Source organism: Chroicocephalus ridibundus, chromosome 16 (genome assembly GCF_963924245.1).
Source record: "Chroicocephalus ridibundus chromosome 16, bChrRid1.1, whole genome shotgun sequence".
NCBI classification, from domain to species: Eukaryota; Metazoa; Chordata; class Aves; order Charadriiformes; family Laridae; genus Chroicocephalus; species Chroicocephalus ridibundus.
This window is the reverse complement of record NC_086299.1, coordinates 11342657-11363447: the sequence shown is the minus strand read 5'-3', so window position 1 is coordinate 11363447 and position 20791 is coordinate 11342657. Positions and strand designations below refer to the sequence as shown.

General features: G+C 43.6%; 1 protein-coding gene across 1 annotated transcript; it reads right to left on the bottom strand.

Annotated features, from left to right (window-relative positions):
- Positions 1-2139: 2139 nt before the first annotated feature.
- Positions 2140-20111, bottom strand: LACTBL1 (lactamase beta like 1). Its single transcript, XM_063353939.1, has 7 exons — positions 20076-20111; positions 16466-16610; positions 14923-15032; positions 10054-10211; positions 8211-8458; positions 5188-5293; positions 2140-3118 (listed from the first exon to the last, which is right to left on the bottom strand). Exons 1-7 carry the CDS (start codon positions 20094-20096, stop codon positions 2140-2142), a joined length of 1767 nt encoding a protein of 588 aa, XP_063210009.1. The 5' UTR covers positions 20097-20111.
- Between the last annotated feature and the right edge of the window lie 680 nt (positions 20112-20791).

The window sequence follows — 20791 nt, the reverse complement described above, 5'->3', positions numbered from 1 at the left end:
ACTAGAAAAGGAAATACTTGTTAGTGTCTGCATTACTGATGGAAAAGAAAAACATCTTAACTTCTCCATCAGACAGATGGAGGCAGTTCAGCATGGTGTTTCATCCTGCTCTGTGAGTGACATGGGATATAAATCCTATTTTTTCTTGGAAGTTTTTAAAAGTAGCTGATGGGTAAACAATTAGTTCTTTTGTTCCAAAGCAAGAAGAACAACCCCAAACTGGCACTTAGCCCTCACTCAAAAAGACCAGGGTTAGACTGCTCAAATGTCTTGCAATCAGACATTACATCCTGTGAGCTCAAAGCCCTGAGAGCACTCTTGTGTCAGGCATGCCACGACAGACTGTAGGCACTTCTACAGGAAATCAACTGTAGTGCAACATATCTGCCTGCACACATACCTCTGGGAAAGACCACACATGACAGCAGCAAGAATTTGCGTACAGTTTATTGCTGATGCTAATAGCTCAGATTAAATGCTTGAACATATGGGGTTGTACAAGGTATGTATCACCTACAAAGTCCGGAGAAAACCAGTACAGCAGCAACCATGACTGCCTGTAAGGCAAGGTTACATTATTTCATATGTTTACCAGGGAAGTGAAACAGTCTGGAAAAAGGCAGGGAACCGAGTTTGTGAATCACAGATTTCCAGGCCTTCAGTGATGGTTTCTCTTCTCAAAACTGAAGCTGAAGAACGGCACACAGAGTGAAAACAAAGAGAGACGACAAGAGAGAAGGGAGGCAGGGAGATTCATTTTCTCACGTTCTCTGAGATATGTCCACTTTCAAGACTGTATAGACAAGCAGCAGGAGGACATCTTCTGCAAGAGGGTCCAACCTCATACCAGTTATTTTATGGGAGAACATGCACTTTGAAGGGTCCTTGATTGTGCTAGTATGCCTACCCTTTTGCACTTCCTTCAGGATTTCCACAGTGTTCCACCATTGCCATACTCTGCAGCTAGGCTATTCATTTTAAGGTAAGAGTTATCTGTCCCTGACGCTCTGCTTGCATTTATTTCAGGCTCCAATTAAGGCTGCAATCACAATACTTTCCTAAACTTGAAGGGGCATTTCAGGAGATGAGACTTCTCAGTTGGTGGTACTTGTCATCTTGCACTCGTGCTTGATGCTGTTCCCATCACAGTGATATGGTGTTGGCTATTAATGACATATCATCTGTCTCACCTGCCTTGGCATTGAGTGGGCACAAGAAGGGACAATAAAATGCACCTGTGGCTTTGCAGATTGCTTGCAGGTGCACCTGTTCTGAAAGTAGTGGTCCCCAGGCTAATGCACATTCCCTTCGCGTCCTCCCTCATGTCTGCATAAACACAATCCATACAACAGCCTGCCCAAAACACACATAAAGGTTGCCGTGCCTTCCTGTACTTAAACACCACAGTCACACACTTGCCTATATATTGAGATAGTCACAAACCTGAGTCCCTGCTCACCATAAGGAGTATGCTTCAGCTTCTATACTTAAGTGCTACAATACCTTTTGTGTGACCACCACTTTAGCAGAAATCCATAGACATAACCACATTGCTGTCTGCTCTTTTCACAGTTTACTTGTTGTAACCCAGGAAGGAAATGGACTCTCACTTCCCAGGTATCACAAGCAGGGCCTGGTACCATGCTGGTGCCATTTTCTAGCACGTAATGCTTTTGGTGAACCCAGGTAAGGAATCTTGTTCATGGTAGATGGGCTTCTGAAGAGCCCTGGAAAACCCTTGGAGTGAAGAAGAGATATTTTCTGAGACACAGGAAGTTCTCAACCCTTTGGTGATACCAGTCAATCACCACAATGGTCATCAAACAGACAATGTTAAGTGTGGAGACTTAAGTGCTTGGCTTTTTTTTATGGCATCCAAACACCATCCATCCGACACGTTCCCATCTTTTTTCTGCAGGCATGTCCTGATGTTAGCTGGCCTGTTGTGCACTGACAGGGATTGTAAGCCATTAAAGTCATTTTAGAAGTAGGACATGATGTATTTGTTGGTCAAAAGAGCCATTTGTCACCATCTTTCCCCTTTAAATGGCATCCATAAAGCCACATGGACAGGAGAATCTGGTAAGACACAGATTTGGAGCCACCTCCCAGAAGTAGTCAGAAAAGTAGAGGGGACATTTAGCTATAGAATACAGGTTTACGAAGTACACGCACCACATTGTATGTGTTCAGCCCTGGTGCATCAAAGCCAGGAGACAAACCCTTGCGATCGAATGGATAAAAGTTGAAGAGCTGCCCATTCTGGGTCTCCAGTGAGATGGAGGCAGAGCCCAGGTGCAGAACACATGGGAACTCCTTGTCAAAAACAACTTGGAAAACGCGATCTTCCAGGTGGTGGAGCTTGATTGTCCGGTACTTTTCAGGAATCAGCTCTTCCACATGCGGCCCAAACTGCTGCATGACCAGCACCCCACCAGGTCCAACTTTGATCTCATAGAAAGTCAGGTTGGAATAGGTATAGTAGCCAACATAAGGGCCTGGACTTGGAGGAGGAATCAAGCTTTTCTCTGCCTCTCTGAAGGCTGTCTCCATGGCAGGAATAAGATACTCATATGTCTGAGTCACAATATCTCCACCCTGAGGCCTAGGCCCTGCCATCAGCACGATGAAGCTTAGGCGGAGCTTGGGGATAAGAGAGAAGGTAGCTGAATAACCGTCAAGGTCTCCGTCCTTCCTAATGACATCATATCCCAATTGCTCATTAATCTCCCAGGGTGTGCCGGTCTTGTTAGCAAAGTATTCAGTGGAGCATTTAAACAGTGGGGTCAGCATTGTCTTCACTGTGTCAGGTTCTAGGAGACGACGGTGGTAGGTGCCTAAGAAGACCATTGCCAGCTTGGCAAGGTCAGCAGCTGTGGAGTACATCTGGCCAGAAGGCCTGTACCAGCCAAGATCATAGAGAGGGGCGGGCTGACGGCTGCCATAGAAACCCACAGCCATCTGGGAGCGGATTGGTGGTGTGATGTCGAAGCCAGTGTCCTCCATGCCCAGGCGGTCCAGGATGTTCTCCGAGATCCAGCGCTGGTATTGCCCCTCAGCTGCATGGTTGGCTAGCACATGTGCCATCAGTGAGAAGGCCAAATTGCTGTAGTGGCATCTGAAAAGGAAGAACAATATACCTGGATCAGCCTTTCTGCAGTGATGCAGTGTGGGTACGACTATGAAAAAACGGTGTCTGGGTCTCCCTTTGGGGAAAAATTCTCATTTTATCAGATGACATGCTAAAGAGAGAGGAGAGATGAAGGAGGGACAGAGAAAAACTGAATGTTGTTGCTTTGCTACATAAAGAAAGAGAAATTTCTTACGGGAACATCAGCAGAGCTATTTAACCACTATGTACAGAAAGAGGGATGGAGATGGAAAACTAAAAAAAAAAAAAAAAACCTTAGTGCAAAAGTCTATATATTTGCATATCCTGGCTTGTTGTTTATAATTGTTCACCAATTGTTCTTTTTAAAAGTAGAGATGAGAGTTACAGTTGCTTACCTTAAAGGTCTCAAAATCCCAAATAAGCCTTTTTGGACATTTAACATGGTAAAATCACTTAAGCACCTAAGCTACCTTCAGATGGTAAAAGCACCTTAAAAAGCACTTAAAAGTCTACAAAGCAGCATCCAGCAATGTTTAGTCATTAATGACACGTAAATGCTTCAGCCTTTAATATCTATAAAGTTATATAAGGTTTTATACTTGGATGAAGTTTAATGATATGAAGACATGAATGGGCAACTTTTTTTCAAACACATTTTCAAAATTCATGATGTTTTCAACCTTGTTTGTTGCAGTTTTTTTAATTATGTGAAGCCACACATCTCACTGAGGCCTATTTAGATCATAAATTTGGTACCACTTCAACAATTTCCACCCCACCTAGCTGAATAAAGTCATGACGAACATATATATTTCTACCACAAGCATAAATACATTCTGGATCTAAAATTTTATACCTGAAATGCAGTTGAATTTCGACATACACAGAAAAACATGTTGGAATTTCTATATCAATAAATGGGAATTTCCTTTACAAAGAATCATCTGTTAGCTGTGAAGTATATCCAGGAACAGGGAGACAGTTAAAACTATCAACAAGTCCAGTAATAAGGGTTTGAGAGACTATGAGTGGATGTCCTTATGTATCTTAATGGTGAACATAAAAGAAGATGATGGTATTAAAGCCTTAAAATCCTTTAAGGAATATCTATTGTAACCTTCTACATGACATTGGACAGAACTATTACAAGGTTGCCAAGATCTAGCTATTGAGTTTTCTAAGAGTCTTCTAAGCTTGCAGACTTCAAGTCATGGTGAATCCTCAGCAACCTTGGCAAAATATTTCAGAATTTAATTGTATTCCCTAAAAATTCTGCAGACTTGGAAAAGTTTCGCCCAGTTGGTCTGAATCCTTTCCCTCACCTGCTGTCCACTGTTCATATTTTTGAGTGTTTGCAACTACTCAGGTAATAGACTTTTAACAGGCTATATAAATTGTAACAAACATTAATAGATCTTATTGATAATTTAGACATATAATCATAGAATTGTTAGGGTTGGAAGGAACCTTAAAGATCATCTAGTTCCAACCCCCCTGCCCTGGGCAGCGACATCTCCCACTAGATCAGGTTGCTCAGAGCCTCATCCAGCCTGGCCTTAAAAATTTCCAGGGATGAGGCTTCCACCACTTCTCTGGGCAACCTGGGCCAGTGTCTCACCACCCTCAGGGTGAAGAACTTCTTCCTAATGTCCAGTCTGAATCGTCCCATCTCTAGTTTTAATCCATTCCTTCTAGTCCTACCATTACCCGACATGCAAATCACTACAGAAATAGCACGATTTTAAGTGAAATCCATGATGATTTAAACCAATTAAATTAACGTGCCTTACCACTCTTGAAAATCTGCATCTTTCCCAATTTAAGGCTCATTGGACCTAGCTATAGCAGTTTAATTTTCCTCATCTCGGCTTCTCCCTCAGGGTCTATACACATTTTAAAGAACCCTGGCACCTTCAACAATCACTTTTTCCAGCCTAAGATGGCTAAGATTCCAGTCTGGATGGCTGAAGCTCCCTTTAGGAATGGCTGTCTTTTATCCATTGGCCATGGAGACTGCAGATGGGGCTAATATCAGTGGAGTGCACAAACCCGGAGCAAAAGTGAATAAATCTGACCTGGTTCCAGGATCAGCGACCAAGATGTCATCTTTCAGGAGAGCCAGAGCATCTTGCGTATTGCCTTTCCACAGCAGGGTGGTAGATCGCAGCCTCCTGGGCAGACCTGTGCCGTGGAAAAGAGGAGTTAACAATTTGAGACAAATCATCGTCCAGGAAACTTTGAGTCTGGTGAAGAGTGAGCAAAAGGCAAGATTCAATGGCAAGATGGAAGCAAAAATGATGCACACATGTGCTTTATACACATGGTAAATGTGCTGTAGGGACCTGTTTATACTGGACTGCAGGACACAATATTCAAGTCACGGACCACTGAATCTGTGTAATGTAAGTCCTACCCCAGCACCAACTCTGGGTTGGTGTTACATTTCAGTAAAAATACCTTGATGAGTTATTAAAAATACTGTGTATCCCCAAATGGATTTTGGAAGAGAAGGGCATATTCAGTGTTGGAGAAATCCCTGTCCGTATTTCCATGTATTCCCTTGACTACAAAGGTGTGTAACACCCCCCTTAAACAGGGTTTTGTTCTTTACATCTCACTACAGATGGTTTGAACTTCTCTGAACCATTCCAAGCTTGGCCTAAAGTATTTTTAGCATTTTTTAGGTTTTTTTCAGCTTTATCAACAGTTATTCAGGGTTTCTGAATGTAGAAAAATTGAAGTTCTTTTTGCTTTTAATTCCACAACACTGAACATGGAGTGCCTAAAAACTTTTGTCCAGAACATTTTTAAGATGCCACAACTCGTTTGCACTGGAACTATGGCTTGCCAAGTCCATAACCTGGATTACATCTGGAATGAAATCCTCATTGCAGTTTACAGCTGACTTTGATTTAGAGGTTAGGAGGAAATCAGGAAGGGTGCATGACAGAAAAATTACTTGCAATTGTCTGCTCAGCGAGCATGTGCTTAATCATGGCAAAGCTGAATGAGGCCCTGTTCTCAACCTTGGGATTTGAACTGGGATGAGAACACTTTTTCTGCTTCTGGTCTGTGGTTATTTGTGCAGCTGAATGACCAGATAAGAGATGCACTGAGCATCTTTCGGTAGACAACGGGCTCCTTCATTTCCTACTTGTCACAACGGCAGCAAAGAAAATGTTGCGCCACGGGAGAGTTCAACCAGCGCCGTGAGAGCAGTGCAACGTCTCTCTTGAGGTTGATTAGAAATGATAAACCAGAGAATGTGTGAGTGTAACAGAAAATCCACAGTTGCTGATTTATACCTCATGGGCTGGTAATTGATATGGCAAGCATGCTGTTAATAATTTAAAATACCATCTCATACTGTCATTCATACATATCTGAAAATCATAGTCTTAACAGGCTGGAGCTTCCATCTAGCGATGTACCCATCAATAGTTGAGGAGAAAAGTCTTTGGAGTTACTTTTGTAATACACAATGTAGAAAAGCCCAGATAATGAGGATATATTAGAGACCAGTTTCCAGTGGAAAAATTTAGATGAAAAATACTTTACAATACGTCATGCAGTGGCTTTGATCTTGATGCTAAGCAGAACCTATTCCTTTTTGTTTTTTGACAGACAGGAAATGTAACGTATGACCTCAACATTCATCTGATTTTCGGTTGGGATTTTGAAACTGGGCTTCTCCTTCTGCTAAATCATCAGGGTCCAAGCTCGTTGGTGGGCCCTGCTGGTGTGCTCTGGAAATTTGGGCCACATTTTTAAAAAAAAAGACATAGGATCATAACAGGAGCTAAGCAGGGACACAAATCTAGCACAGTGATGGAAGCAATGGAACGGTTACACGTTACAAGCAATTATGCTATGACCAGGTACACTTTTGATGCATGCTTCCCACAACTATTTCTAGGGCATACCTCACACCTCATTAGGTGACAGGGACCCGCAGCAGGGCTGGGAGCTGACAGCCGCAGCACACATTGCTCCTGCAAGGAGCAGCCAGACCAGCTTCAGGTGCTCCTGAGAGTCAGAGGGGACCAGGCAGAGTTGGTGGCCCTCAGGACATCATCAGGCTGGCTAGAGCAAGACCTTGTCTGCAGGGAGAGAGGCTGGGCAGGGGTACGCACACTTCTTTCTTTCTGCCTTCTGCTGCCACTGGCCACTTTGGGTTGCTTGTCTCTTTGTTTCCAGATTTCAGTTACAGCATTCCTTTTTAAGGAACTCTTATTTTGATACAGGCTTGCTTCAGGTGGTGCTGTACCCTATCCTGATGTACTTCAATTTGCCTACATGCTATTTTGATCTTAGATCCTAATTTTAGGGCATTTATTCCAATCTGGAATAACGCAGGTGCTACAGAGTTTAATCAAAATGCTATATGAGGTATTGGCACAGTCTCTTTGGCCGTTAAATTCTGGAATCTCTGAGTCAAGTATTAGCAGATTTATTTCTGAAAAAGTTTAAGGTTGTCATGAGTCCTGTGAGCTCCTTCTACCTTAATGTAAGGGGTACACAATTATGAAGGTAGCAACAGATTAATAGTCTTCTGCCAACTAGTACAAAGCTATTAATAGCTCAGGAATCCCAGATCAGGAACCACACTGACAGCTAAATTTAGCTCAGCGATCAAGGTCTGTCTGTTAAAAGCAAAGAGGGTTGGTGCCACTTTGACCCTCAACTCTACATGTCAGAAAAATGAGAGCACTCTGCGCTGGAGTATAAAAAACTGTTATGCAATTGGAGCCTGATTTCAGGTCATGCTACTGTGTTAAAAGAAATACATGTTCACCTTGCATGGCAAAAACAACTCCCATGCAGGGTGAATATATATTTCACCCTGCCCACAGTGCAGCTTGGCCTGCTGCCTAGCAGGTGGCCTGGACAAGAGTTTCCTTTTAGCGTTTCATGAACCTGCTGACAGCTTGCTTCCAAGTGCCTGAGCTCTGGGAAGTGCAAAGGTGCAGGGATCACACTGGGAAACATCTTCAACAGCAACCCTTTTTATCGCTGGCATACGGTTTGTTGTCTGCGTGGTCTCTTTCAAGTGGCACCGTGGTGAGCAGAGACCAAGCAGGTAGCAGTGTTGTCTCACCTGAGAGCTGGCTGGCCATTCTGCGCAAGGTAACAGGTGATGGCTTAAGTGGCATTGAGCCTTTTTCCAAAAAAATGATCCCATCTGCTGTGTATCTCTGTTCTGATTCCTTGAGCCTTCCCAGAGGGTTCTTAATAACAAAGTTCTGGGCGTAACGTTCCAACGGGTCATCCAGAGATGTGACTTTTCCTTCCTCCCACATCTTGTACAACATAATGGTGGGAAAGATCTTGGAGACACTGGCAATTCTGTCAAGGAACAAACATTCGTAGAAATTAAGTATTAAGAAACCATTGAAACGAGATGAAAGACGGTCAGTACATGAGGTCACCCAACTGACCCACTGCCTGTAGCTTTACATGCAACACTTTTACTAATTCAGGACGGAATGGCTAAAATGCCGGTAAGGAGCTTGAATTAATATCCTTAACACTGGCCTTTATGCACTGCAAGATAACCTTCAGTAGTATTTCCCGAATAGTTCAATGGGCTGCAGACCTTCTTCTGTTCACTTAGTATTCATAAGATGACATATTTTATAAATTATTGCTAAGTAAATACCATAACAAGTTGCAAATTGTTTATTGGTTAAAATGCCATAAAGTTTTACATTTCATAATCAGTGTTAATGTGTTGTTGGCTTCAGAATAGAGTCAAAATTACAAAAGGTCTTCTGGAATAGGACTCTTGTTCTATTTTGCTGGTTTTCAGAAATGGCAACGTCATTAAGAAGGACACCCGAGGGCGTTTGTATTGTGCCGCTACAGGTGAAATTCTTGGGCTGTTGCAAGAGAGCCGACAGTGAAAGCGTTTGCCAAGAATGTTTTCATTAATCAGAAACGAAAGTCAGAGGTTCAAAGATGATCAGATACCGTCATAGTTCCAACCATAAATGATAGCAACTGGGGATAAATTTTTAGGGAGGGAGTCTCTGTAGCGCAATTGGTCAGCACGTTCACTGTTAACATAAAAGGTTGGTGGTTCAAGCCCACCCAGGGCACGTTCCCCTTTCCTTGCCAATGGCAGGGGGTTGGAACTAGCTGACATTTAAGATCCCTTCCAACCCAAAGCCATCCTATAATTTTGTGATTCTGGAAGAAATAGTATGAGGTAATCGATACAGGGATTTTATGATGCAGAGAGAAAAAAAAAAAAACAGGTAAGCACAGCTGCTGAAACTTTCCAAAATTGTTTATTCTGAGGATAACATTTGATAGTCAGAGTGCAGCCCATATGTTTCATATATAGCACATTTATAAATCACTGAAAATAGATCTTTAAAGCAAGTAAACACTTCCTTTGTATTTGTTTTTGCTTTTTAATACACACGAAGAGCCTGATTCTATCTTTACCTAAAAAATAATGGCCAATATGGCTTTGACTTCACTAGGAGAATGAATAAGCACACGGGTCTATGTGTTCAGTAGATATTATCCTATGGCACTGTGTTCCCTCTGCTCACAAAATCTGTGCTAGCTCTCAGTCTTCAGATTTTTGCCCTAGGCCTCCTCAAAGCATGGAGGCATTCCTGTGTGAGTATGTTTTTAGGTTCTTCAGGATGGTCACTGCTATTCCAATTTAAAATATTGTCAGATGAAATTAAAAATAAATTTTAAAAAAATCCAAAGTAAACAACTCAGTAAGCCACAAGCGTATGGTAATTTAGGAACTAGCTGAAGCACTGTCTCACAAGGATTTGTTGTAACCCAGAAGAGGTTTCTGCAGTGGACCTGAGCCAGTAGAAGGTGCCATTTGTGGCAATGGCTCTGTTCCCAGGTATCAGATCTCCATATGTGTGTCCGCTCTTTTTCTAGCTCTCATGCCTGTGATACATCTGTCTCACCTGTAAATAGTGTACTCATTGGGCACTACTGAGGAGGGGTCTGAACCATTCTTCTTTCCGAAGTTGCCGGTCCAGAGCACAGTGTCGTTGTAGATAACAATGGCAGACATGGCAGGGAGACCAGAGCTATGAATCTTTTGGCGCAGCATCATATCTACCTGGAGAATGATGGGACATTATGAATTTCCAAATGAAGAGTCTTATAATGTATCTAGTCTGTAACAGGCAGTGGAAAACCCAGACCATCAGCCCTCCTTACTTCCAAGCACTTGAAAGTGTTTTTTTTCTGGTCTTTTGAATTCCTTATGCTGAATTATCCAGTATCTTTCTTTCAGTCTGAAAGATCGTCCCATCTTTTTAATTATTTTCTGCTTTATATATATTTTCAGGTTATAAACAACTGGGACTTAAGTTTTTGTTCATTGAAGGGGCTATTCCTTGCACTGCTTGTCTAATTCTGTTATGCTTGTTTTGTACTTTACTAGGGAAAAATGGTGTGGGAGAAATTTGTATTCTTAGTGCATGTATAATCTTGTCTCAGTAAGAAACCCAACACAGCATGGGAGTTGATAAAAAGGTTTATGCATATTTGGAACCATACGGACCAGGGGATATGTATCACCCTCCCCGATTCCGCATCAGAAGGGTCCAAACTTGTAATGATTAGTCTAAATCTTATGAAAATATTGAAAAGTGAATTGAGCAGTCTTGGCCAAACAGAGGGAAACACCATATGGGGAGTAACTGAGTCCTGTCTTTCTTGAACAGAAGGAGGTCCAACCATGGAAAGATAATGGGACATGGATTTAACACCCAAGGGCTTTGTATCAACTTCTGAGCAATTCTATTTCAGAAAAATTATAGAACCAAACTTGTTACTAGTCCTTAAACAAGACTTCCAGTAAATTGTATTCCCAGTTAAATATGTCTTAGATATGCTACTGTTAAAAGGACATGGGGTATGCAGAATGTTAATTTTGAAAGAAGGAGAATGCTGCGTTACCATCTACCACGCCTCCACCACTACAGAAGAAGCACGTGCAAAGAAGAAAGAGTTAGCGACGCAGAAGCAGAGAACCTTTCCAGGCAATGCAGCCGGCAGACTGGTTTGATGGACTTTGAAATTCATGACCGGAGCTTCAACACTGAAGTCTCTCAGACTCACAGGGTGGGGAAGATGGCTTGTAAATATTGCCCTTTTGATACCGTGTGGATTTTTGTTTCTGTTTTCTGCCTTGCAGCAGTTAGATTTACGATCTCTCGCTTTCTGCCTTCTCTTTCCTCTGTACCTGTCCACTATGTTCAGATCACCACGGTCGAAGAAGAACTTTGAGTGTTTGAGCCACGGGGTGGTGTAAGGGACCACTCATAATTTCTCCTAAACAAAGCAGCCTGAAGAGACTTTTAGTGTCTCTAATGCTCTCGGTACCAGGCCTTCTGCTTAAGGAACTGATAAGGCTAACACCTGGTTATCTCTGGTGTCTAGTGGAAAGAGAGAGACTGCAACAGGACAATCACTTTCAAAGAAACAGAACAGCCTTGTTTTCTCTCCCATGAAGGACGAGATGATTCTTCGGAAAAGATGTTATGCCAGTGTTGACCTCTTTATCTGTGAAAGGCATATTAAAGCTCACACCCCGGCATACACTAGTGAAGATTATCGAGATCATACTAAATTTATATGACTATAGCTCTCGTGTCCACACCCCAAAAGTCATACTGCATGTCACCTAGTGGGGGGCAGAAACTTGAGATGAAACTGCCCCTAGGAGTGGATGAACATAAAAGGGGCAAGACTTTCCCCAAAGAGAAGAAGAGAGAGAAGAAGATTTATGACCTGGGAAGATTTTCCCCTGAAGAGTGCTTCTGTGACCTGCGCTGACCAAAGTAATGCTGGAAGCAGGACCGGTGATCTCTTTATCTCTCTCCCTCTTGATCTCTCCTTTGATCTCTCCTTCTCTACCCCTTTGCTTCTTTCCTTCTTTTTTCCTTTCTTCTTTCTTTCTCTTTCCTTTCAAAGAAGTAACGCAAGGCATACCGTACCACTTGCTATAATTCATTGTGTATCTGTTATTAAGTACTGCTTGACATAGTTCATTGTATACCTGTTGCTAATTAACACAATGCATACCTTACTGCTTGCCATAATTTGTTATATACCTAACTAATTATCGTGGACCTAGTTAAGACCTGGTTACTAACCTAATATATGTTTGTATATGGACCTTGAGATTTGTCTCACTTTAGTCCATGCTGCTGGGGATTTACGAATCTGAGTCACTTACTCCCCCCACCGTGGGACGCGACAGTCCACCATGTAGAAGAATGTGCTGCTCATCCTTGTAATACCTCTGATGCTTATATGATTAACAACAAATGCTAAAACCTAATAATTGTAATGTCTTCCTTTTAAAATTGTACTGTGCCCGTCTAGTCTTTGCATTAATATTTTAGGTTCAAAGACGTATGAGAAAAAGATCCAGACTTTTCAAATATCCCATGACATTTTTTATGCCATGAAACTTGCTAGAGCTAGGACTCCTGTTCAAACTGTAATCAGAGAAACATCACTAAACCACTAGAGGGCTGTGATGGCTCTTTGCTCTCTGTTGTGCCAGGGTTGTGTAAAATTAATCTGCCAGCTGTGCTCCACCCACCTCCTGCAAACAGAATGCATTGGTCTTGCTCTTTTATGATTTTTTTTCAAAGCTGTGTCACCATCATGCATAAGTTTTCTTTTGCACAGTAAGGTTAAGACAAAAGAAATGGCCTTCCAAGCCCAGTGTCTGAGACAAGAAAGGACAAGCCAAGTCATGTCCTCAGGACCTCTTCACTGGATGAACTAGTGAGGTACACTGACAGCCAGCAGTGGAAACGTCCAACTTGTGCCTAGTCCTTCTGTAGCGGTTCTTTGCCCTCCCCTCCCCATGTGCCAGTGACCTATCTAGTGTGGTTAGGTACATAAGCACCTCCAGAGAACAGGCTTGGTCTTGCAAGCATGGTCCTCCTTAGAGTTTTCTCAGAGAGAGTCTGAGTCTGGCAGGTAGACCTGCCTGGACCTGCAGAAAGTTGACAGAAATACGTGATGCTCTGCTAGACTCAAGTGTCATTGAATCCAATACTCAGCATTCGGATTTGGCCACTAGCAAGACTCTTCTGAGGAAAATGTGTGCCTTTTCTCATAAGCAAAAGTATTTACCCTTAGAAGAGAAATGTTTCCTTAAGCCTCAACCATGAGTGAATGTCACTTTTCTGTTTCAAGCTGGGCTAGGAAAAAGTCTCCCCTGTATGCAATATAATCGCATCTGGTATCATCCAGAGCCCAGTTGCAGGGTCCTCGGCCTGGGGCTAGTAGGATGGTAGTTTGTCTCAGGTCCTGCAAGATCTTTAGTGTGGGTTCGAGCGTCCACAGACTTGGGCAGAACCAAAGGCATCTGAAGATACACTTTTGAAGTGCTGGTGCCTAAGCCCCCTTCAAATATTTATGTCTTCCTGTGCATCAATGTTCAGGTTCTCTGTGCCTTATTCCATCTGCCAAACAGGAATAATTTCACCAGCCTGCTTCAAAGAAGTGTTTGGATACTTCATTTCTGAGGAGCACAAAGAAGAGAGGCTAGTTGGCTTTATGATGGACACTCAATGTTCTGCACATTCCCCCACCTCTCCAACTGATCCTAATTGAATAACAAAATACCTTTCTACAGTAACCCCAGAGACAGCAGCAGAGACTTCATAAAAATCAATGGGAAGTGATAGCAATTGAAATTCAGTGTAGATAAAGCCATGTGCATGCAGGAAAACATCCATAACTTCACAACACACATATACACACAGATGGGCAGCGAGCTGGCCATTAGGACTCAGGAACAAGAGCCTGGGGCTATGATGGATGCTCCTATGTAAATATTTACTCAGTTCCCTATGTCAGAAAAAAAAAAAGTAAATTAAATATAAGGGATTATTAGAGAAGCAACATAAAATAAAATAGAAAACACTGTTTTAGCACTGTATAAATCCCTGATCCACTTGCACCTTGAATACTGAATACAGTACTGATTTCCCACAGCTCCACAAGAGTATATAGAGCTGCAAAATATTCAAAGAAGGGTAAAAAGAATGATCAGAGCTGTAGGACAGTTTCTATTATGACTAATTAGACTACTTGTGAGAAAGAGGCAAATGAGAGGGTATCTTATATGATAGGGGTCTATAAAATCAGGAGTGTCCTGTCAGAGCACGGCTATCCTTATGGTCCATACAGTCAAGGCAACTCTACGGTATTCCCTCATTGCAAAGGGAGTCTACTAGAATTTCAGATAGTGCTAAAATTTCAGAGACAATATATCATACCGAGGAAAAGCAGGTCTCTCCTTCATTCAGATGCTCTTCCCCTTCCTCTCCATTCCCCTGAAGTTACCTACAGTAACTTTTTAATTTTTAAATGGTGGCAAGGAAAAAGACAGCAAAGCAGTAAAATAAAGAATTTGCAGTCACTGATGAAGAGGAACTAGTTACATGAGTCACCTGCTTTCCAGGGCATGAGGGCTGCCTAATAGTAGATAAGATGTCAAGAGCCACAATTTTGTGCTGATGTATGCTCCCTAGACCTTCTGATGGAGTTGGAGATGGATGTTTCTTCATCACAGGTAATCCTTTGGATAAGATAACTGCTTCCTGACCTGTTCTGTTATGCTATGTTCAGTGAAGGAATTTTATGTACCCATTCCTAGGTTTACATGTTGTCCACCTCCTCAGTTCCCCACCTCCTTCCCCAGAGATGCACAGGGGCAAAATACATATTCTCCCCTTTACACCTTCAGAAAAGCATTCATGAGCTCTGTCTCTCTTTGTTCTCTTCTCCTCACACACCTTCTCCAATGCGTCCTTCAGAATGGGGATTGGGTGGTCCAGCGGTACTGGTTCAGGATAGCGGGGGCACATCTGCACAGCTTCTGATCTCACTTCCATCACTGATGGGCCTGGAAAACATTTCAAAGATAGCATATGCAACTTGAATAGACACACTAACAAACTTAACCTCATCCAGCAGTCAGCACTAACTTTCTTGCTTGTGTTGTCCACAGCTGAAGGCAAAGAGACAGTCTTGAATTGTTTCTATCTCACATAAAACAGGTCTTAAGGAGGGCACTGTGCTCTGTTACTGCCTATTCCAACATGGTATAGCACACACGATGGACAGGAGCTCCAACAGGCTTCAACTGACTCTGCAGCCTGGAAGAGTAAGGAACTGTGACTACAGAAGACTCTTTAGGGTACCTGACAGTGGGTTTAGACCCCTTGAAAGTGCCCTGCCCACGTCTAGGGGAAATTCTGAGTTTGACTTTGGGAGAACAGAGTTGTCCCATGCATAGTTTAACCTCAGAAAATGGATGTAGAAGTGAACTGGGCGTGCCATCTGAAATCTAACACTATAGTAACGGTTGATAGGCTGCGTACCCAGTATATTATCCGTCTTCTGAATTAGTTGTATCCTGCATATGCCAAAGACATGTCTTGAATTTTTGTGGCAAGCAGAGCTCTTTAAACTCAGTGAGAGATGGGAAATCTCTTACTTGGAGGCACTATTTTCCCAGTTGATCCCAAGGTGTTCATAAACACAGCTCCTCTGCTCTGTAAGCTGTAAACAAAATGCTTACTTATCTTTTCGCTTACCGACCGAGCATGAAGCATTAGAAATACAGACGAGAAGAGAAGTATTATTAAAACTTTGAGGTAAATGGGATGGATACACAAGAGCCTACAGGCAGCGTCTAATACTCTGTGATAAAAATGTAGGGTCTGAAATCATTTCAGACATTGGTCTATGAAGTACCTCTTGCACCTTAACCTTGGATTTTATTCCACCTTTGGGCTACTTAAAACTCTGATCCAGTTACAATATATATTTTTCATCCTCGCACATACAGCGCCTTGAGTCTATCTGCTGATAGATCATACATAAGGGAGTTCTACTGTGAAGCAGGGGCTTAAACCCATTCAAAGATCTAAGATTAAGGGAACAGGAAAGAAAGCAAAGCCATAAGCTGAAGCACTTGGTAAGGTGTAAAACAAAAAAACAAAAAAAACAAAAATGTAAAACATTCTAGACTGGAGTGACTTTTACAAGAGGATCCTAAAAAAGATAAGAGTATGTAAAATAAATTGCCACCTTGGTATATCAATTAACCTAGGTTAGTGCCAGAAGCAATGGAGGTTCTCTGGACACCAGCAGAGTTACATGGTGTTCCATCAACCCAATGTCCATCTCTTCTGTGTCCTTGCACCACCTAGGAGGAGGTAAATTTGGGTGCTGTTTGGGGAAATGCTCTTTGGGTAAAAATGTCCACCTGGGGAGAAAGGCATTACAAATTTCTGTGCCAAACCATGGTTAATCTTAACGTTGACTACTCACTGGGCTCCACCTTGGGGAGGCTGTACTGCCACAGAAAGCAGCCCGTCATTGCAACAGACAACAGGAAGAAGAAGATGACCAACACGTGAATCCACTTCACCTCCATAGCAGTGAGCTTGAGGAGGTTCCGGCTGCTGGACACCTGCTGTAAGCAGAAAAGATATGATCTCTGAGAAAGAAAATCTGCCTCTCATGCATATGAGCTAGGTGAAAAACGCACACTACATTGGAGAATAAAGCTACTGCAGCGATATGGACTAATTCCAGTACTATTGCGGCACCGGAGCTGGGCACTGAAATAACTGGAACCACATTGAAATAACTGGAACCAGAGATGACTTCTTGTTTTCCAATGAGGTTTGCAAGATGTTACTCTCCTTACCTTGTTGGCCTTGTTGGTTCCTGTAGAGGAAAACCCATCCTCTCCTTTTGTCTTTTCCCCTCCCTGCAGGTGAACCTGGGCTGGCAGGATTCTCTGTTACAGCTCTCATTTCCTCCTTCTCAACCATCATAACTTATTCCTGGATATCCTTCCAAACCCTTTTATCCAGAGCCCAGCATCTGTTCATGGCAGTCACCAGCCAGATCATCTGAGCAGATCCAGCTTTTATAGATGAATGATGTATTTTTTCACCATGTACTGCCCTTACTCTTCTATTTTGTGCCTGTAATTCCCACTATATCATGTACCATCTGTAAGCTTGGCCTATACAGATGCCATGTTCTGGAAAACTGGCTAATATTCTGGGTTTGTGCAGCCCTCGCAACACTGGAGACCATACAGGTTGGTGATACTACCACAAAAATGTTGAAGAAACACAAGGAATATATGACAAATGATTAGGTGCCTAAGCATGAGCTTAGCCTCTTTCACTGACTGGAGGAGGTCAATAGGGTGCTTTTGAAAGTTTGGAAATTAATGTTATAAAACATATGGCCTGCCATTTGCATCCAATATGGTCCACATTCCAAAGCTGTTTCAGGATGTCTGGACTCACTTGTAGGATAGAGAGACTAAAATACTCCCTTTAGATTTCCACATGTCCCTTTTCTTCTTTTTTTTGAGATACAGGATGGTTCATGCAAGAGCTTCTGCAAGTCAGCTGAGCCTTGTCACTCACATAAAGGGAATTCGCAAAGACACTTCCAGACCTGCACATTACTCTCAGGCTCTGTAAGGATCCAGATGGGGAACCTAGCCCCTGCTGAAGCTCTAGGTTGCAATTCCACTTTCTGTACAGTAACAGAAATACATCACAATTATTTCTGAAGCCCTTTAGCTTGTTCAGGCATTCCCACGTAACTTTTTGAAGGCAGCTTACTTCAGGTTCTTCCATAACATAATTAAGACTTCAAGGATGGCTTAAGACCATACAGGTGCCTGCAGACCCACTCAGACCTGAGCCTGGCAGAACGCACATGCAGTCCGTATTCCAGCTATACATAAGTGACATGTGTTCCTAAATAGGGCAACACCATTTTGACACTGAAACCAGGTTGGTTTAGATATACACAGCCTCGTACAGTCCCTTAGTAGGCACGAGATCATATCCACACAAGGAGAAGCCTGTGTATTAAGTTCTCTTTAATCACCCTGATGCTAGGAGGCTTCAGTTTACACTGAAGAATGTTGCCTAGAGCTGCAATTAGTTGCTGTTTTCCTGCAGCAAGGAGTGGCACAGGGCCCTCTTTGCCCTGGAGTAGTCATGGGGTGACTTTCTTGGATTTAGTCCCATCATAACACTGGAACAGGCTTCCCAGAGAGGTGGTGGAGTCTCCATCTCTGGAGACATTCCAAACCCGCCTAGACGCGTTCCTGTGCCACCTGCTCTGGGTGACCCTGCTCTGGCAGGGGGTTGGACTGGGTGATCTCCAGAGGTCCCTTCCCACCCTATGATTCTATGATTCTATAATAAGGTCACTCCCCAACCAACTTGCAGTTCCTCTGACCATTTTTCTGTCTCTTTCCTTACTTCACTGAGAAACCCTGATTCCTGGGTCCCCAAGAGCAGATTGAAAGGAAAAGATTTTCTGGTATGTACCTCATCTTGTGAACTCCAGAATCCCTAGACCACTAACCGAGGACCCAAAGATACTGACACTGAAATCTTATCCTTTAGTCCAAACTCTCCTTTACCTTTTGTCGATGATGAGTGCCTTGAATGTCCCTTTCATTCTCTGACCCATAATCTAGTGGCAAAGCAATGAAACCATGACAATGCTATGCAACTGGAGACATGGATCTCCTTTATTGACAGAGCACCAAATATGCAAAAGTGTGTGGAGTATTCATCACCCTGAGGAGATGCTCTACCCTCTAAGTTACCTTTCAGGAAAAATACCACTCTTTCCCTCTACCTGGGAGGTGGTCAGACAAACAGATGTATAGAGACCCACAAACAGCCTCCTTACACTTCCCATTCCAGGACCTGTCTGGTCTCACCTCCCTTTCAGCTGATTTCTCCATCTCACGTACATTGCTCAGTGACCATCACTGCTAACAGCATAAATACAGCAAGGCAGGGGGAGGGAGGCTACCAAGCACTTAGACACATGCAAACGAATGCAAACACATGCAGGAAGGAAAAAGTGCATACAGCTTCCCATGGGTAGGTTAGCTGTATGCTACGTTTTTTTCCCCTGAGTTCTGAAAAATTAGGATGGAGGTAGGGGGGTGGGGAAGAAATGGGGATTTCACATAGATCACCCAGCTACACTGTCCGGTCCCACCGTGCTCATCTAGGCAGACTACCACAGACCCTGAGAGCCACGCAGTCATAGACACGTCTCAACACCCCTTAGGGAGAGACAGAAAGAGCCCCAGTCCCCTGCACATACCGTCACCAGAAGTCGTCTCAGTCCCAGCGGCTGTTGTCAGGTGTCCCAGTGTGTGTGTACCTTAACAAAACCGCAATGCCTGATCTCAGCCCCGGCAAGGCGGGAGCCGAGCACCTTGCCATGCTCCTAAATGCAGCTGTGTGTTGTGGACGGGTGTTGATCGGTCTCTCTGGCTGAAGTGGCCATTTTTAGCTCCCCCACAGTCCTTCTTGGGGTTTCCCTGTCCATTTGACCCATTCAGCCCCTCCAGAAAGTGCTGCTGACCTCCTCTGGGCAAGGAGATTAAGTGACAGGGACAGAACGGCATTTGCTCTCAGGAAAGTGCCTGAGAGATTGAATGTTAATTCTTCCTAATGCTTCTCTACCATGTGTGTGAATCACAGCTGAAACCATGAGGGCTTCGCAATCTATTTATAGCCGCTTCATCTCCTCCTGACATCTGAACAGGAGGCGATTAACTCACAAGATGGACAGTCCCTGCTTGCCTCCAGCTGGCTGTCCCTGGGCGGGCTTGGGATGGGGGCAGGCTGGGGAAGGGGGCAGGCTGAGCTGTTTGCATGAAGACGGGGTGGGGGAGCTTAATCCCGGAGCTCAAGCACTCTCTGGGCTTTATCCTGAACAGCCTTCTGGAGTTCTCCCGCAGCGATAGACAAGGGAGTCGTTCCCAGCTAACAGGCTCACTAGACATAGAAGGAGCGGGTGTTTTCTTTCCCTTAGCTACAGGACTCCGAAGGATAGAGGAAGGTTATGATTTGCACGAGGTGAGCCTTACCCGCAGCTGTAATCCATCCATGGCTGCTCAGAAGTCTCTTCTCGTCTCCTGTGCTACCTGTCTCCACAAACAAAAGGCTCATAAAACCCTGTGATGAAGAGAAACAAAAAGCTAACGCAGGAGAAAAATGGAGTCAGTGCACGGAGGGAAGCCCAGAGCGACAAAGCCCAGCTCAGATAAGCAGAGCAGCAGGGAGGGACTAGTTCTGGATAGGGAGATAAACCACAGTAACCACACGAGGAAAGTCCCCAGTAACACTTTTCCCCTCTCTACCTCTGGTTTGGCAGCACTTTGTGTTTACTGCAAGCCTATGGCCATCCTCACCCTGCCTCCCAAACACAAGAAATTGGAGCTTTGAGACCTTCAAGGCTGCCACATTTCTATTGTACCTGCTCTGCAGGGTACTTCCAGCCCTCTCCCTGGCTTCTCAGCCTTGCTCCCTCTGCACAGCCAACAACACCCCCTTAGTTTTAGGAATCAGAGACAGACAAGCAACTGTGTGACAGATTTGGAAGTGCCACCTCTCCCATAAAAGCTCCCTCTTGTCTTGCTATCTGGTATTGGCAATTCAATATGCAAACCCCCCTCATAAGAGCTCTTACCAACCTTGCTGCTACCCTCCGGCTTCCAGTGCTGATGAATTTGGGGCTGTCCTGACGCTGCAGATGTTAAAGGCATCTGAAGCACTAATCCCAACAGTCAGCCTCTCTGAGCAT